The sequence below is a fragment of the Carettochelys insculpta genome, chromosome 1 (genome assembly GCF_033958435.1).
Source record: "Carettochelys insculpta isolate YL-2023 chromosome 1, ASM3395843v1, whole genome shotgun sequence".
Lineage (NCBI taxonomy): Eukaryota > Metazoa > Chordata > Testudines > Carettochelyidae > Carettochelys > Carettochelys insculpta.
In genome coordinates this window covers 154,815,364-154,834,568 of record NC_134137.1, presented here as the reverse complement: position 1 = coordinate 154,834,568, position 19,205 = coordinate 154,815,364, and the positions used below count along the sequence as shown (strand labels likewise).

The following is a 19,205-nucleotide window of genomic DNA, read 5'->3' as shown; positions in this document are numbered from 1 at the left end:
AATCTCACTCTACATCAGCTTTTCAGCAAAGCTTCCCATTCATCTCAGTGTCAATGGCGCAGGTGCTACTTCAAAGCACATAAACTCATACTTAAATCCACCCCTATTTAGCAAACTATGAACTTCAGTGAAATTAACTATGTGCAAAGTTAAGTGCATATTTAAGTTCTTTGCTAAACAGGGATGGGCTTGCACATGTACTTAAGTGGGGATTTAAAAGGTGATGGCATAATCTGGCCCAATGAAATTAATGGGAATTTTACAGACTAAGGTATTACTCCACATGAATTAGGGCTTGTCTCCTTGGCATGGCTATGCACTGCAGAGGGCTGGAATTTGTAAAGCTGGCTAACAGGTCGCAGTCTCACTGACCCAGGTAAACCATGCTGCCAACACTCTAAAAGAGGAGTGGAGAACTCCCAACCTGCGGCTTGCCTGGATCCAGCCCCTGAAGCTCAGGGCTCCCCTCTCCAGCATCCAACCTGCTGTGGGTCGGGAAGTATGGAGCTCCAAGCCTCCCGGGTTGAAGTCAGCTAGCCAGGGCTGGATCTGGCCCAAACTGTCTGGTGTGGGCAGAAAGTGGCTCCGGACTCTGCACACTACTGCTTCCTTCCCCTGGCTGGGGGACCAGCATGTAGGACTGCTGGGAGAGGCTTTCCTCCCTGCTGCTCTGATAGAGGCTGGAATTAGGGCCAATCAGAGCAGTGTCTGTGCAGGTGTGTGGGTGTGTGCACGCGCATCGAGTGGTGGGAAAGCTGCACCATGTAAGTGCCTCCCCATTGCCCAGTCCTGCCCTGCTCCTCAATCCTCTCCTATCCTGACCCCCACCCATACCTGTACCCCTTACCACCCAGACCCCATGACCCCAGCCTGCTCCTGCATCCCCCTCTCGCCCAGACCCCTCCACTCTTAGCCTGTCCCTGAACCGCCCCCACCCAAACTCCCGACCCTCAGCCTGGTCCTGCACCCTCACTCCCTCTCAGATCCCAAACATCCATCCCCAGCCCACTCCTGCACCCTCTCTCCTGCCCAGACCCTAAACCTGCTCCCTGGCAGCCCCTTCACACACACTAAACCCTGAACCCCCCTCCAGAGTAGTTCACCTGGCTAGGGGAAAGCCCTGAACACCTCAGTCCCCTGCCTTCTCCAGCCTCTGTTGATGGGGCAGGAGTGTGAGGGGAGTGAGGTGTCTCAGTGAGAGGGCCACATCAGTGAGAGTTTTCTTCCTTTCTTTTTTTTTTTTTGCTCACTGTTATGTGGTTCCAGACTGATTTTTCTGTGAGTCAGTGGCCCTCAATACAAAAAAAGGTTCTCCATCTCTTCTCTAAAAGGTCTCAAGAAGACTAAGTTAACATATCCTAAGTAACTTTTAGAGAGCAACAGTAGGGCCGACATGGAGCAATAAGATCGCAACACGAAATAGAGCATTTCACAAAGCACACCATGTGCCATGCTGCGCAGACAAGGCCAGAAGCAGAATTGGCCATTTTATAAACACTAGCCACAACAAAGTAATCTATTTTTGTTTTCTTTGAAATTAAATGTAAAGGTGACCCCTTCACGACCCATTAATTTTAGAGCAGTGGGACACAAATCAGCAGCATATTAGAAGAACAGTAATAACAGACTTACAAGTGATTAATGGAAAGCACCCTTTTAAGCACCTCTCTCCTTCTTCTGCACTCAGACAAGCACAGTGCCAGCACAGACTGTCGCACAAATATCTGAGGTGAGACTATTGATGTGCAAAGTATTAAGTTTAAAACTTTACCTAAGGAATGTTTTGAAACTGTCATTATAGAATTAATGATTATGTGCGAGAAGAAAACAGTACTCCAATTGTGTCACATGCAAAGTGATTGTCTGATTTTAAACTACTGAAGATAGCTACACTGCTTAACAAATATGGTCAGTTGTACTGAGCTAGGTTCAGTGCCAAACAACATATGTCAGAAGACAAAGCAGAGAAAAATTCAAAGGGTAATTTCAAAATATATATAGCCAAGACTATCAGTAAACTTACAAAAAGCCAAGGAAATGAACATGTTCAATTTGGTCATTATTGCTCACATTATCTGAGCAGAATTATTTTTTTCCCATAACAATCCATGTATGTTCCACCTTTCTCCTACATGTGCAGGCTATCCTCAGAAAACAGAGTAACACATCAATGGTCAAATGCAGGCTAACAGTTATCAGGGCACGCATGCAGCACTGAGAATAAGACTAAACCTTCAGTTAAATACAGAGGCTTCTATCTCTTGGCCCATGTACATCTTGGAAGACAAAGCCACATGACAACACAGTTTATTTGAGTGATAACCCTATTCTTTTTTCTGCTGTTATGACCAAAGTCAAAGCTCAACTAAATGTCTTTATCAGCATTAATTTCAACCAAAGAAAAGCAACTCTTTTAGAAAGAGACCACTGAAGTACTATATATCACTCCTATCGTATACATAGCAACAGAAGATGTGCATTCAGAAACAAGTTTTGTTGTTAAATACAAACAGATACAACATTTAACTGTCTGACACTCTGACACTCTCTCTCTCTCTCTCTCTCTCTCATACACACACACACGAGAGACAAAAAGAAGTCCTGTGGCACCCTATAGACTAACAGATATTTTGGAGCATAAGCTTGCGTGGGCAAAGACCCGCTTCATCAGATGCGTCTGATGAAGCGGGTCTTTGCCCACGCAAGCTTATGCTCCAAAATATCTGTTAGTCTATAGGGTGCCACAAGACTTCTTTATCAGAGGGGTAGCCGCGTTAGTCTGGATCTGTAGCAGCAACGAAGGGTCCTGTGGCACCTTATAGACTAACAGAAAAGTTTAGAGCATGAGCTTTCGTGAGTTAACTCACTTCTTCAGATGCTGGTCCTGGAAATCTCCTGGAAGTCCTGGAAGACTTCTTGTTGTTCTCGAAGATACAGACTAACACGGCTACCTCTCTGATACACGAGAGATGCTTAACATTACCAGTCACTTCTAAATAATTCTGCACAGTATTATTTCAGCAATCACAATTCTTACTGGGAGACTAGAATTCTAAATTATTTTCAAGCTATTGCTGATGCACAAAGTATTATCTTCAAAAATATTCCCAGTGGTGCACAATATTATACACTTAACATTTAAAAAAACACAGATGATATGTGGTGAGTTTTGCCCCTTAAGAACACAAGGCAGTAATATACACAGCCTTGCCCCAATTTAAAAAGTGAGCTCACACTTCAGTTTTGCAGGTTCCAAACTGGTATGCCACCAAATTAAAAAAGCAAAACAAAACCCAACAACCCAAATAGGCAGTGGTTGAGCGGTGTCAATGCAGAGAATCTCATAAATATTCAAATAATATCATAAAACATAGCTCAAGTTATCTTCCTTTTCCACCCTTCCAGCAAAATACAAGACGTCAATGTCACATATATTCTTTCATTTTGGAATCTAAATTCACCAAGCCTTAGTCTTTTTCTTGTAAAATTGTTTCAGTGTAATTTCTCCAGAATGATCACAGTGCTTTGAAGACAATATTAAAAGAGAAGAGTTCTTATTCAATTTTTCCATAAATTATCATCTGCACAAGACTCTGCAGTGTTAATTAACATGCAACTCCAATCACCAATCTTTCTTCTGTTGTAATGTTAAGGAAGTTATTCCTATCTCATACACTGTAAGCTTTCCCATTTCTTTGTGTGTATTGCGAAAATTCATGAGAGTGATCAGATGCAGAAATATATCCAACATATTATCGGGCTGTCACCATCCAAAGTCCCAGTACCACATTGGCAGCCAAAAGTGCACTGCCAGCAAGCAAGATTAAAAAGCCAACAAGCTCTCTGTTTTGTTTCTCTACAACCAATGAAGTAAGAGTGGCTTCCAGAAAAGAGTTTAATATCCATTGGCCATCAAGTGCAAAGCAGGGTACTGCATTGATAACTGCCAAGGCTCCTGATAGTGAAATTAGATATCTGGTTGAGATGAGTTAAGGACAAAAGAGAACATAGGACTGTAAGAATGGCCACGATGAGTCAACACCAATGGTCCATATAGCCCAGTAACCCGTCTTCCGACAGCGACCCATCACAGGCACTTCAGATATAATGAACAGAACAAGGCAATTATCGAGTGATACATCTTCTGTCATCCAGATTCTGGCAGTCAGAGGTTTAGGGACACCCAGAGCATGTGGTCACATCCCCAAACTTGGCTAACAGCTCTTGATGGGCCTGTACTCAATGAACTTATACAACTCTTTTTTGAACCAAGTTACACTTTTAGTCTTTCCCCAGCAAGGAGTTCCAAAGGCTAACAAGCACTGCATGAAGTAGTATTTCCTTATGCTTGTTTTAAACCTGCTTCATTGATGACCCTTAGTTCATGTGTTATGTGAAGTGGTAAATAACACTTCCTTCCTAATGTTTTCTAACACTTCATTAGCTTTCTTGACTGGCACTATGCTCTGAATTGAAGTTTTCCGAGAACCATCTACGACAACAACAAGATTTCTTTCTGGAGTGAAAAAATCTTAACTTAGATCCTTTATTTTGTATGTAAAGTTGGGATAATGTTTTCCAAACAGTCTACCACTATACAAATACATAAAAAGAAAAATAAAACAGCTTTTGATTTTATGTAAGAAGGTGGTATTCCAATCATACAGAACGGTAATCACATAAATTACACGATAATTTTTACTTCACAATAGGGTAGCACAGGGAATCACGTCTTAGAATTTCTTTTTTAAGGAAATGAGTGCTTGTTTGGGTTTTGAAACAACACATATCACAACACTGAGGTGAAAACCAAAGCATAGTGGTTGGCTAGAAATAGCAAGCTTGCACTACTGCTGTTTGCTTCTTCATCTGCACTGAGTCACACGTGCTAGTCACTCAGATTGCAGAAAGATGCTTCCCAGACCTTGGGTCTGGATGTGCAGTACTAAGGGGGATATTCCCCTATGCTGTCCATTCCTGGAGCAGGCTGATGGCCAAGGAATTTGTAGAGTCCTGGCTCTGTTCTCCCTACTCACCACTCAGGGAAGCTGAACCAGTTTTGTGAGTGTATCAAGCATGTGCAAGTAAACCATACTATTGCTATCGGCAACCTGCAAGTTACTATCGCCCACAACCTTTCGAAGCTGGAAGTGTGACTCAGACATGCTTTACTGAGTCACCATGTCAGTGCACAGGACTGGGCACCACATTTTGGCTGTGTCTACTCTGCCCCGCCCTTTCAGAAGGGGCATGTAAATGCAGTGGATCAAAAATGCTAATGAGGTGCTGGTATGAATATTCAGTGCTAATTTGCATAACAGCCACTTGCCAAGTCAAAAAACTAGCCGTGTAGATGGAGTTCCTTTGAAAGGAAACACTGATTTTGAAAGCACTCTTCTTCCTAATGTTTTTCAGGAAGAAGGGCGCTTTTGAAAGCAGGGCTTCCTTTCGAAGGAATGCTGTCTACACGGCTAGTTTGCATTTCAAAAGCAGCACTTTCAATACCGTGAGTGGTTGCCATTACGCAAAGGAGGCACAGAATTTCATATAAATGCCTCATTAGCATTTTTGATCTGCTGCATTTACATGCCCCTTCCGAAAAGGAGGGGCAGTGTAGACACAGTCTTTGTGTTTCAGGCACAGCCCTGAATACTCTGTCTCCTTGACATTTCAGTTGGTAGAGGCTGTCAGTCCAGAAGATTTCAAGATCACTAACTTAAATATAAAAAGTTAAATGACAACAGGGAAAAAAGTGTGTTTATGTCTGCATTTCAATGATTCTTCTCACCCGCTGAAAGAAAAACTAAAAGGGGGAGAAGATGAGTTATCATATATTGTTACTTAGCTCACAATACTGATTCAATAGCCAGATAGCTCTATAGCATGCCATTTGTTCTGCTATTAGTACTGCTGTAAATTTCTGTAAATTTCTTCTCGCTAGAACTGTAAAAAAACTTACCAGCAGAGTCCAGATAAAAGCAACCACAATTATTCTTACAAACAACAGGGCTATGTCTACATTAGCAAGTTCTTCCAAAAATTTTTTTCGAAAGAAGGGGGCTCGTTCAAAAGATCCCCTGGAGCATCTACATACAAAATGTGATCTTTTGAAGGAAAATTAAAAGAATGTGGCACTCCTTTCAAAATGGCTCTTCCTTTCGAGTTTCAGAAAGAGTACCCTCTTTTGAAAGCTTCTTTAGAAAGAAAATATGTCGACACACTTCAGGCTCTTTTTTTTCAAAAGAGCAGTCCACATTTTTGATCCGTGGCTTGTTCTTTTGAAATAGTAGGGGCTGTGGGGATGCTGTCTTTTGAAGGAGCAGGTCGCTCTTTTGATCCGCTTTTTTGTGTGTGGATGCACTCTTTTGAAAAAAGTTCTTTTGGAAGAGATCTTCTGGAAGGGCTTCTTTCAAAAGATCTCTGTAGAGTAGACGTAGCCCAGGAAGAAAGAGTTTCATTCTGAATAAGGCATGTGGGCAAATAATCTGTTTGGGGACGGGTCAAAGCTGATGTCCTACAGAGACATTTCAGACCTGTGATTTAGCATGCCACAAAGTAGAAGGGGGTCCAGCAACCTTTCCAAGGTGGAATGCCTAAATCTGATCTTTTGACCTTTATGTATGGTTGCCAGTGATACTCTTAAAAGACACAAAGTCCTATTTATACCAGCTTCACTAATAAATAAATTAAGATGCAGAGCTTTACCCTTTAGGTGGTGGTTGGTAGCATTAGCTGCTCTTTTGTTAATCCACAGACATCAGGGGTTTGAGCAAGCTCCCGGCTGCACGGGGAACGAGGGGCAGGGCTGAGCCAATGAAAATCGGCTCACGTGCCACTCTTGGCATCCGTGCTGGGGTTTGCTGACCTCTAAAGTAGAAGCAGCCCTGTTAAACCTAGTAATGATAACAACCTGAAATCTTGCTGGATCAGCAAACTGCAAACAATTTGTTTTTCATTTTAAGGGAACACTTCAAAGGATACTTGCACATTGTCTCTATCACCACAGGCAGATCAATGCTCAGAAAGTTATGTCGTGGTACAAAACTGCTGAGGCTCACTGAAACAAAAAGAACATGAAAAAGCAGTAAAGCTACAAATGAAACCAAATGGCAATTCAACAGACATAATGTAATTAGTTTCAGATTAGTATAATGGCAAATCTGATTTTTATGTGTTTTCCACACTTCTTTCAGGATAAATAACCACCCTAAATACAGCTTTCTGTTGACACAATCACTTAATTATCTCTTAGTCAGATGCAGTCACAATGATGGTAGGAAAAATCAACAAGCCACATTACACAATTAGTATTTTATACCATGCATGTAACACCAAATCTAAAGCAAATAATATGCTTTCAGCCACATCACAAATGAATATTTGTACTCCTAAATAACATGTTGTACAGTTTAAACTTTGATTTGACTAACCTTATAATGACTATTACACCAAGAATGGAAGTTAAAGTTGTGTTAAATTTTCCATTCTAACCACTCCCTTTGCTTTGAGGTCAGCTCTGCATTAGAGATTTTAGCTAGTATCATATCAGTAAGGAGTGCTGTTCTTTATGAAACTTTGAGCAAAAATCTCTAGTGGACATGCACTTATAAGTCCCCTTAGTCAGTTTTGCTTATTTTATTTGGGGAACTAGCACAGAGTAACATGCAATAGAACGCTTTAAGACCCCTCTCGTAGGACTGGCAACTAAAGCTGGCTATACAAGTAAACTTTTTGTGCAGACCTGAATGTAGTTATTTATAACTTTCTCCAAATGAGATGAAGATGTTTTTATCTACTGAAAAATTTGAAGTTTTGTATCTAAAATACTTAACATTAACATGGAGAAAAGCTGTCTATTTCCTGAAGTCACCAATTAGAATAAAGAGGGAATTGGTTCTTTTAAGGTCAGTATAGTGGCTCATAAGAAGAAACTAGCCTGCCTGTAAAAGAGAAAATCCAGATTATAACTGGAAGCTACAGGTTGAACCTCTCTAGTCCAACACTCTCTGGTCCAGAAATATCCATTGTCCAGCATGATTTTATTTAGCCAGATGTCCACTTATCATGGGGTAGCCAGGTTGCCCATGGCCCCATAAAGTTTGTCTCTGTTTTGTGATGTTATTTAACTCCATTTTACCCCAAGTGTCTTCTAAGAGCCCAGTAAGCAACGGAAGGGGTAATAATACTGCTAGACAACGTTGGTCTTCTGTGGCTCAGCAAATTCTCTGGTTCAGCACAGGTCAGGTCCTGAGGGTGCTGGACTAGAGAGGTTCAACCTATAGTTTCAGCTTCAGCTGTGTTGCTCCACACTTCAGGACTACCATCATAATGATATTAATACATATAGGAAAAAAATGGTGTGTGTATAGAGCTGGATAAAAAAACTATAGGAATTTAAACAATATTATTGGAGAAAGAGTAAGATTATTTATTCACAGATTACTGTAATGTAGACACGAAAGGTGGAAGGGTTAAATACAATGCAGCTCTGAAGAAATGACACCTTTTCATTTAGCACATCTGTTCCTAGTGAGCATTCAGAGCCACAGGGACTTGACTTATTTCATTGACAAATGAGGAATGTTTCAAACCACTGTTAATTCATATTTTAAAATGTATACAGCTAAGAGTGAGAGTAAGACCCTCCTCCTGCATCATCAAAATATGCTTACAAAATTCCAATCAATTACACCCATACAACCCACAGAACAAAATGGTTTGCTTTGAGGCCCAAACCTGCACTGTAAAATGCAAGGCCAGACTACTGCATTTATGCACAGCCCCACTGAAGGCAATAGGACTCCATGAAGGTGTAACAGCCCACCTGCATTCTACACATTGCAGGATTAGAGAACTAGTGTATATTATGTTATTACTGGTGTTTACACAGTAAAGGAATGGAACCCTATTTGAATCAGACTGCAGGCTGAGTTTATAGTAACATCTGTTATAGGGAAAAAAAAGCATGTATTTTACTTGCAAAGTGAGCTCATTTGATAAGGAAATCATTGAGACACAGGGAATCATTCAGTCTCAATAATGTCTTCATGAAGTACCTTCTCAGTTAAGTTCAGCAGAATTACACTTCAAGATCAGCAGCAGCAGTTTAGGAATTTCCTGATCATTTCTTTCTTACTTGACAATAGGAAGCAGTTTCCTGATTGAAATCCGTCTAGTGGGAAATGTCCACTAAAATTCCATTACCCCGTCAAAAACCCAGCGGAACAATAGCCGCTACTTGAAGAATACCTACAGTGTTTTGGGTTTTTCAGTTAGACAGTCTAGAAAGGGGGTTTAAAATAATCATCACACACTATTCTGAGAGCTTTGCTGCACACAGAACAAAGTATCAGCAAACAAAGCTAAGTATCAATGCCTAAGGCCCCAAACAATGTGCTGCAGGTGGAGAAAGGACATTATATTCTGGACTTCCAGGATATACTGCAAACAATACACTACAAAAATAGAATATAACAACCAATTTATAAAAGTATAGGTTGTATCTCCCCAGTCTGGCAGCCCTGGGACCTGAGCGGTCCTGATTGAGGGTCAGGCTCTGCTCCTGGCTGCTGCTCCACTCCCTGCCCCCATGCTGCAGGGGATGCGGCAGGGTCCCTACTACTCCCCATGGCCAGGCTGCTGGCAGCACTCCCTGGCTACGTCTACACGTGCACCCAACTTCGAAATAGATTATTTCGATGTTGCGACATCGAAATAGGCTATTTCGATGAATAACGTCTACACGTCCTCCAGGGCTGGCAACGTCGATGTTCAACTTCGACGTTGCTCAGCCCAACATCGAAATAGGCACAGCGAGGGAACGTCTACACGCCAAAGTAGCACACATCGAAATAAGGGAGCCAGGCACAGCTGCAGACAGGGTCACGGGGCGGACTCAACAGCAAGTCGCTCCCTTAAAGGGCCCCTCCCAGACACACTTTCATTAAACAGTGCAAGATACACAGAGCCAACAACTAGTTGCAGACCCTGTATATGCAGCACGGACCCCCAGCTGCAGCAGCAGCAGCCAGAAGCCCTGGGCTAAGGGCTGCTGCCCACGGTGACCACAGAGCCCCGCAAGGGCTGGAGAGAGAGTATCTCTCAACCCCCCAGCTGATGGCCGCCATGGAGGACCCCGCTATTTCGATGTTGCGGGACGCGGATCGTCTACACGTCCCTACTTCGATGTTGAACGTCGAAGTAGGGCGCTATTCCCATCCGCTCATGGGGTTAGCGACTTCGACGTCTCGCCGCCTAACGTCGATTTCAACTTCGAAATAGCGCCCAACACGTGTAGACGTGACGGGCACTATTTCGAAGTTACTGCCGCTACTTCGAAGTAGCGTGCACGTGTAGACGCAGCTCCTGTCTCCTGGCCTGGCTCTGCACAGCAGGGCTGCCAGTGGAGCTCCCTGTCTGCCCGCCCACCCAGCTCCCATCTGTGGGGATGCAGGTGGGGCTCCCTGTCCCCAGTGAGGCTTCCTACCACCAGCCTACCAGTGGGGCTCCACTCCCAGTCTGCATGCCAGACTAGCTCAGCACTGCTGAGGCGCTCTGGTGCAGAGGCTCCCTGGTCCAGCAATATCTGTGGTGCTGCCTGAAGAGAGAGTACTGAATAAGAGAGCTTCCACCTGTACTCAGTAATATCTCCACCCAACAAATAACCTTTCCCCTGCCACATTCCAGGAGGAAAAGATAAAGGCTTGCCAGGTTACCTAACAGAAACTCATATCTATGAAAGAATCATTGTGCAAAGAGGGCCTGATATTGCCACGGTTACACAAGCTGAGCAGCACACAAGTCCAGCCCCGACTGAGGAAAGCTTTTGAGCTTGTGCTTTCACGTACCCTTAGTTAGCAAGTGCTTCAACTGCTTCTCAATGTCTCAGAGATAAGAAGACAGTGATTTTTGGTCCAGCCCTGCTGACGCGCAGTACACGCTGTAGCATCCAGTAATAGTCCTGGAAGGCACTGTGAATCTGACACAAACCCTGAAGGCATAATTCCTTACCTGCTTTCTCCTTGCTCTTGGAGAGGGAATATAACTTATTATTGCCTAAACTGACCTCATATTTAACACCTACCCCATTTTAGCTCAGCTACTACGGCCAGCAAATGGGCTCTGGAGCAAAGTGTCTGCCCATTCTCCACTAATCTGCACGTAGGCAGTAATAAACTTGCTCCCATGTGCCTGGACCTAAAACCTGAATAGCGTGCATGGGTGTGGATCAGAATTGACATGAGCAAAGGTAGCAGAATTTGGCCCACGTTGTTTACAGACTTGTTAGGGTTGATAATGTAGGTTTGGATACTCTTTACTCATGATGAGTAGTACTTTAACCTACTGACTTGACTTAACCCCTTGTACTCCCAGTGGAGCATAGGCCATCTACATGCCTCCTCCACTTCGCTCTGTCTCCGGACAAAATTTCTAGCTGACCCCAGGAGTACCCCAGTTGTTTTTCAATCTCTTTAGATCTTCTCCACATTGTTCGAGGTCCTCCTCTTTTGCGTTTTCCTTGTGGGTTCCATTTGAGAGTTTGACAGACTATGCTGGGTGATGGTTTTCTGAAAGTATGGCCTAGCCATCGCCACTTTCTTCCCTTGTTAAATAAGGAACTATTCAACATAAGAAAGGTGGCAAAAAAAACCCAAGATTTTCTATATTTACAAGGAAGACATCGTGAGGACTTGCAGGAACATTTGGGTACTGGGCAGGGTTTAAAGGAACAACTGTGAATATCCCAATCCAGGGGATGGTGTACGACTCCCTAATGGCTTTTAAAGCGTACCAGAGCCTTGAAGAGTTCACGTATCAGACAATGCACAAATGGGACATGTTAGGATGAGTGAGTACTGTTGAAATGCCCCCTTCGTGCTTTTTCTGAATAAGCAGGCACCTAATATCATCTTGTTTTCTATAAAAAGTATACCACTTTGCACTGTGCACATTTCACTGTTATTCCTAATTACTCCAGCCTCTCCACCAGCTGTAACTCAGAAAGGAACAATGGAATGGAACTAGAAATGGATTCTGCACAAATCAAGCAGACTGGTTAGCCATCCAAAACAGTATGTATTCAAGCAGCTTGTCCAAGCAGCCAGCCTAAGCTAACCATTCCCTAACCATCTTAATTTAATGCCCACATAAATAATACACACCTGTATACTGAAGATGCATAGGGTGTCCTACAAACAACATGTCAACATGCGGTGGATGTTTCACTCTGATTAATCGTGTCTGATTTTCTAAAGAAGGTGTCACACACAAGCTTGGAACAAAGTCCTTCTGGCAATCCATATTGGTTCGACAGACTTGGCTGGCCTCAATAGCTTTTCGAGCTGGCAGACAGGCATACTGAAAAGGACAATTTAAATAATTATCAAATTCAGGGTATTTTACAACTTGTTTCTGCATTTTTTTTTATTTTTTTTTTTAAAAGAGAAGAAGTTGATTTGCCTTCATTGATATGCAGCCAGGATATGAAGAATATTGTTCTGATCCTTTTTGTTTTGATACGTATGTGCACCCTCTCATACCCTGCAGGCCCTCCATGCACTAACGCAGAGGTGTGCACATATTCAGCCTGGCATTCTGCCATTAAGGCCCACGAGTGCATGTGCACATATGCACCAAAGCTGTGTAGAGCCAGCATTACCATAAACACATACATTAAGAAAAAATCTAAATATAGAAGGGACAGGATAGGTCAAGCAATTGGGAATGAGCAGGCCCTTGGAAAACATATATCACCATGCCAGGGTATGGAGCTAAAGACTCTAAGGGAGTTTGGTTTTTGTAGCTACAGCTGTAATTTAAAGCTTTTGTTAAAAGGAAAATCCTAAAATCTAATATGCCTGGCACTTCTGATTGCCAAGTTTCAGAAAATTCTGAACTGAAGCAGCCTATGCAATATTAAGTTCCTGAGTCACCAATATTCCCTCTCATTTCTTCCATGTGCAGAATCAATTTTGTTATGTGCACTGAGGCATGTGTCAATGCAGACCACCAACAGAAACACATGCTGCCAGCTGTAGGTGCTGTGAGCACCTTAATTGTCTGGGGGGTATTCGATTGGTTGGCTGCCCAAATGCTCAGCTTACAGGTAACACCACTCCCTTTGACACATGGCTGTCAGAGGGCAAAGGAACCCAGACACAAAAATGTCTTTTCTCCTCATCCCCTGCTAGAGGCTTATTGTGGCTTGCTTCTCAGTCCTCAGGGCAAACCAGGGAATAGTTCATCCTCTACTGTCCCTGCTCATAGAAGGGAGGGTGTCGGTGGTTTTCAGCCAACAGCCACACTGGCAGTACAGGGTGCCCACCGCTGCACACAAGGTTGAGTCTGTTTCTCCAAATTAATCTCAATTTAGGCTCCTCCCCATGCCAGTCTACTGAGCAGGAGAAAGCATTCAGAAGCCTCTGCTGTTGTTGTGTAGTTCTGCAAGTACAGGCTAAACCTCTCTAATCCAGAACTATGTTGTCTGGCAACATCTGTAATCCAGCATGATTTTAGTTAGCCAGACAACCACTTTTAATGGGTATGGCCAAGTTTCCAGTGTCCTCTTAAAGTTTGTTTAAAGCCACCAATCTTGGCTCTGAGTGTTCTGTGCTGTTATTTAGCTGTAATTTACTTGTAAATATCTTCTAAGAGCCCAGAAAGCAGTGGAAGTGTTGGCAATGTAGTAGACAATATTGACCTCCTGTGGTCCAGCAAATTATCTCATTTGGCACTGGTAAGGTCCCGAAGGTGCCGGACTAGAGAGGTTCAAACTGTAGCACTTAAAAAAAAAAAAACCCCACTCAGGCAGCTGAGCATCCATCTTAGTCCCTTTGCTCATCGGAAGGGTTTCCCCCTGAAATAGCAGCCATGCATCTAAGAATGTCAAAGTGCTAAGATAATGACTTATCTGAACCCAGATCAGGGACTATTACCAGCTGATGGCTATCCAAAACAAAATGAACTCATGGCTTATATCCAATTCCTGATAGATGGGTATCACTGGAACAGAAAGCTTCACATCAGAGAGTTCAAATGGACTTGGGAAGTGACTGCTTCTATCTTGAGGTGGTTACTTTTTCAATAGGGGCCCATATATTTTAATAGAAACAAATGTAAAATCCCCCACAGGCACCTAACATTTCCCCATATTCTACAAGACAATTAAGAGAGAAGAGGAGAGAAACAGGAGAACCTGCAAAGTGCTGAACAATCTAGGCCTTGATCCAGCATAGCACCTGCTTAACTTTAGGCATGTGTGCAGACCACTGACTTCAGCTGTTTTATGTTCAACATGTATTTAAAAGCTTTGCTGCTGAAGGACCTGAAATGCTCAGTCCTTAGCAGCATCAAGCCCAGGCTGAAAAATTCCCCCTTGTTCTTGAGAGCTGCTATTGGTCTCTTGTTTGCTCATACTTACTCGTGACTGTTGTGCCTTCACAGCATAAAATGTGGATGAGCATAAGCAAAGTAAAAAGAATAGTCCCCTGACTAATGGCATGTGACCAGGAAGACTGAGATCTGATCCTAGATCTACCACACACTTCTTGTGTGACTTTAGGCAAGTGGGTCTCAACCCACGCCTTCTTTCAGCACCATCAGCACACAACCACAGCTCATGTGAATCCTGAGGCACATATAAGTAGCATATACATTGTGTGGATGTGGTCCATGTTACACACAGCGAACTGCATATGTGGCCTGCAATGGTAAATAGGCTTAAACCCACTGCCTTAGATAAAACACACAACCACACAGCCTCAGTTTCCTTAGCTGGAAAACAGGAACATGAATGTTTGCCTAGCTCATCTGAATGTTGTGAAACTTAACTAATCAATATCTATCAAATGTTTTAAGATGCTCAAATAGAACGTGCTGCCTGCATTGCACTGAAAAATTATGTGCACATTTGTGAGATCAGTCGGAACTTCAGCTAAAGTAACTTACCAAGTGGCTGTCCAAGTTATTGCTGTATGAAAAGCAGACGTTGGTGAGGCTGCTGTTACTACAACATTCAACAGTGCCATCAAGTCTTCTGTAGACTAAAGAAGAACACAACCAACTAATTTTAAGACAAGAGCAGAATGATATTTGTAATACATCACAAAAATACATGCATCTCTGAATAAAATCCAACAATCATGTCAGTAGCCTGTTGCATGAACTACAATAATTCAGAGATTCTGACTTGGATGTTAGCCATAGTTATCAATGAGTTTCTCCAACCTAAGAAGATCACCAGACTGCAGCCATCATTCCCACAGGTTGATCTTATCACATTATTACGTAGACTACTCCGATTAACTGTTATGAAACAGTTCGATCTGTTGCCTGCAGCTGACACCAATGGTGAGCAACTTCAAAATATATTTTTTAAAGCATTAAAAGCCTTTAATGGATTAAGTTGATGATAACTCTCTGAGTACTTGCACCTGTTCAGCTAAAAGTATGTTTTTAAATGGATTTAGTTAAACTAGTGCAAAATCCTGTATGGACAATCATAATTTGATTTCAAATGCAATTAGTGACGTAAACTAAATGGATACTATCCAATTTTAAATGGGTGCAACAGTGCCACGTTAGGGGTTGCACCAGTTTAACTAAAACACATTTTTAAAGTAGTGTAACTTACAGACAAGGCTTGAGCTGCCTGCACCCTATATACAATTATGCCCTCTGATAGCCAACAACACAGAGATTTGGAGCCTTGAGGCTTGCAAGTGCAGAAGTAATACTACGCATATTTTTGAATAGTAACAGAGAGAAAGCCATGCTAGTCTATATACTATCAAAACCAAAAAGCAGTAAAGTAGCACTTTAAAGACTAACAAAATAATTTATTAAATTTTGAGTCTGTTCTGGTCTGGCTATGGTCTGAAGAAGTGGGTCTGTCCCACGAAAGCTCACCTAATAAATTATTTTTTTTAGTCTTTAAAGTGCTACTTTATGCATATTTTTGGCTGTAGCCTTGGGGGGGGCAATGTCATACTTTTGAAGTGGAGATGAGCATGGAATTAGCTCCTTTACAAAATACATTTTAAAATACTTTTATTTCAGAAGGACTTTGGTACACTGTTCTCTATTTTAGTTGTTTATTCTGTATTTGTTTCAGTTTAAGGTGCCTAGGAACCATTCACAGTGTAGGTTCATTATAAACATAATGTATTAACAGAAAGAATGCAAAGATGTGAACTCCTGGGATTTTGACAAATGACAGCTATTGCCATTTGAACAACTCAGATTATTTCATTTCGGAGGAAAGCTATCACTGATGGAGACTTGCCACTAAGGGCTTATCTATACTACAGGACTGGGTCGATCTTCTGGTGTTCAATTTCATGCATCTGGTAAAGATGTGTGAAATCTGTCTGGGGGGGGCAGTAAACCCCTGTAGTCCTTGCTATTGTGAGGAGGAAGGGAAGTCAATGGGAGAAACCCTCCCATTGACCTTCCTTAGTGAAGACAGTCAGGTAAGTTGATTTCCGATACATTGATTCTATCTATGCAACTGCCTTAGCTGGAATTGCATATCTGAAAGCAACTTAGTCCCCTAGTGTAGACATAGCCTAAGAAATACAGACAGATTCATCTGATGTGGGTGGTGGCAAGGATGTGGGCTGATAACACAATACACCACTGTGTTTAGAATCAACTGTGGCACTTCAGTCTGAAGGGTTAAAAATATTCAGTTTTATTACCCTTGCCTGAAGTTACAAGAAGATCCCTGCTGTCCACAGGAGCGTATTTATTTCTGGTAGGATGGGATCAGGAAACATCTCTGCAGTGCTTCTCTCTTGCCCTCCCAATTTAGCTAAGGGCACATGGCAAGGCTGCCTAATCTCCTTCAGACAGTGACTCAAATCATTAGTCTGTCTAAATGCGACATTTCGAGATACCACTTTCAGATATATGTAATAGGAAAAGAGATTAACAGATTATAAAGATCTAAGTGACCACTGTGACCAGAATTAGCACCCTGAATGTCACATGAAGAGCACTGCACATAACAAATACACATACAAAACTATTTGAGCCTGCCTGGCTTCCTGTTTAGTTCCAAGTACAGGTTGCACATCCCTGGTCTGGCATGGTCAGGACCTGATTGGTCCTGAACGAGAGAATTTGCTGGACCGGGGAGGTCCCTGGCCTTGGGTCCCCAAACCCTGTCTCGCCCTCACTCCTCAGTGGGCTGCTTGCCGAGCTGCTGCAGGCAGTGGCTGGACTCTGTCCCAGCCTGTGTTGCCACATTGGGGCTCAAGACAGCCCTGTGTTCTTGTGGGGGACTCTGGCTCTGGCCCAGCCTCAGCCAAGTACTGCCTTCCTGTGGGTCTGCCGGGGGACACCTTGGATGACCCTCCTGCCTGGACTTTCTGGTCTGGGAGCATCTATGGTTGATAGACTAGAGAGTGTGGGTTTTAGGAGGTGCAGCCTGTATAATGCAAAAGGCTGTCAAGAATCTCTAAATCTCAAATAGTCTAGAACTTGATTATCCAAAACATTGCCAACCTCTCTGTACTAAGTTAGGGCAGTTAAGAATGGCTGTAAGGGAACTGCTGTCCTGTCTTAAAGTTGAAGCAAACTTCCTGTGGCTGGTTTGGGAGGATTTGCTTATCTTTGGAATTCTATCACCATCACAATTTCCTTGAACTAAACCCTAAAAAAATTCCCTGGCTTCATGAAAGACATGATTTAGTCTACGCTTAGTTTAGTTTTGCTAGATTTTTAATTTTTTTATTTTTGGTTACATTTTGCTTGTCCTAGTTTTGCTTAACCTATATTTCTCATTAAGGGCAAAGCTCTTACAGTAAAAGGCACGCTAATGTATGAGCAAAATCAACATGGAATAGAGAACTAACCTCTGGATGGAACATGCAGGCTATGTCTACACTAAGAGATAAATTCGAATTTAAGGCCGTTAGCTTGATATTACCACATGACTGTCTTCACTTTAAATACTATTAGCTTGATTTAGGGAGCACTAATATCAAGGTTCCAACATTGCTGGTACCTGCTGGGTGTAGCGTCAAGCTCGAACTCAAAAATTTGATTAAAGGCCAGTGTGGAAGTGCCACATCTTAAAATCGAATTTATTAGCCTCCAGAGGTGTTGCGTGTGTAACCCACAATGCCTCACAATGCTCTGCTTTGGCTGCTGCTCTCCAGGTGCGCAGGAATCAGGTAACAGGAAGACCGTGAATTTCAAAGCAGGAGCAGCAAGCCTGTGGCTTGTATGGGAGCCTGAGAATGCCTGTCTTTCTTTGCTATTAGCACTGTGAGCCCATCTACCCATTACAAATAGCCCCTGCACAAGTTTGTGGTTCTGTCTCTACCCTTGTTATTTTTTTCTGTGCTGTCCGGTGCCAGCCGCTGCCCAGCCGCACCATGTGGCAACAATGCTGTTTCGGGAGTCGTGCTTGCATAAGAGGCCAAGAAACTCCTTCTTAGTAGTTTACATTTGTGTGCAAACCCCTCTCGTTCCCCCAAAGGCACCACGCAGCCAGGGTCTTTCCTGCGCTCAGCCACATCACATGGGTACCCCCAACCCAATAAAAAACATTGCCGCCGTTCAGTGCTGACCACGCTGCCAGGCAGCACCATGTCCTAGCTTGCACGTGTTTAGGGCTCCAAGGGCAGGAAAGAATTTCAGGGACTTGCAGCTGCCAGGGAGAGGTCTAAGTGACTAAGATATCTGGGGGCTTGCTGCCAGCAGAGGGAAATCTCCCCTGGTGACTATGATATTCGTGGGGCTTGCTACTGCTGGTGGGGGTAGTCTCCCCCAGTGGCTAAGATGGTTGGAGGGACCACTTCAACTGCTCCCCCCATGCTCCTAGCAAGGGATCAGTGCTGCTTGCAGCCGCTGGGGGAGGGGGGGAGTCTCCCCCAGCAGCTAAGATACTCAGTGGGACCACTACAACCGGCCCCCCACTGAACCTCCCCTGACTCCTGTAGGAAGGGACCGGTGGATGATCATTCACTGCCATGCCCCATGTTGGCAATGTCTGTGTAGCGAAGAGGGAAGACAAAAATCTTTGTTCCTAGCCTTTTCTATCCGCATCTAACTTTAAGAATACAGTCAGGGTCTCTGGTTATTTTCAGGGATCAATGCGATCACGGGAGGGTGGAGACTCAGTGGATGGCCACTTCAGAACACAGCCTGTGCACAGGAGCCTTACAGTGCACTGGAAAGCCAACGACACCCCCTGCCCC

General features: G+C 43.2%; 1 protein-coding gene across 1 annotated transcript in view; it reads right to left on the bottom strand.

The window, feature by feature from the left end:
* Positions 1–2,734: 2,734 nt before the first annotated feature.
* Positions 2,735–19,205, bottom strand: part of MBTPS2 (membrane bound transcription factor peptidase, site 2) — a 54,531-nt gene continuing 38,060 nt past the window's right edge. The window contains exons 8-11 of the mRNA XM_074983373.1: positions 14,947–15,041; positions 12,162–12,357; positions 6,982–7,057; positions 2,735–3,975 (exon numbers count right to left, since the gene is read on the bottom strand). Coding sequence (XP_074839474.1) covers positions 3,753–3,975; positions 6,982–7,057; positions 12,162–12,357; positions 14,947–15,041 — 590 coding nt within the window. The 3' untranslated portion in view covers positions 2,735–3,752. The remainder of the gene's footprint in view (positions 3,976–6,981; positions 7,058–12,161; positions 12,358–14,946; positions 15,042–19,205) is intronic.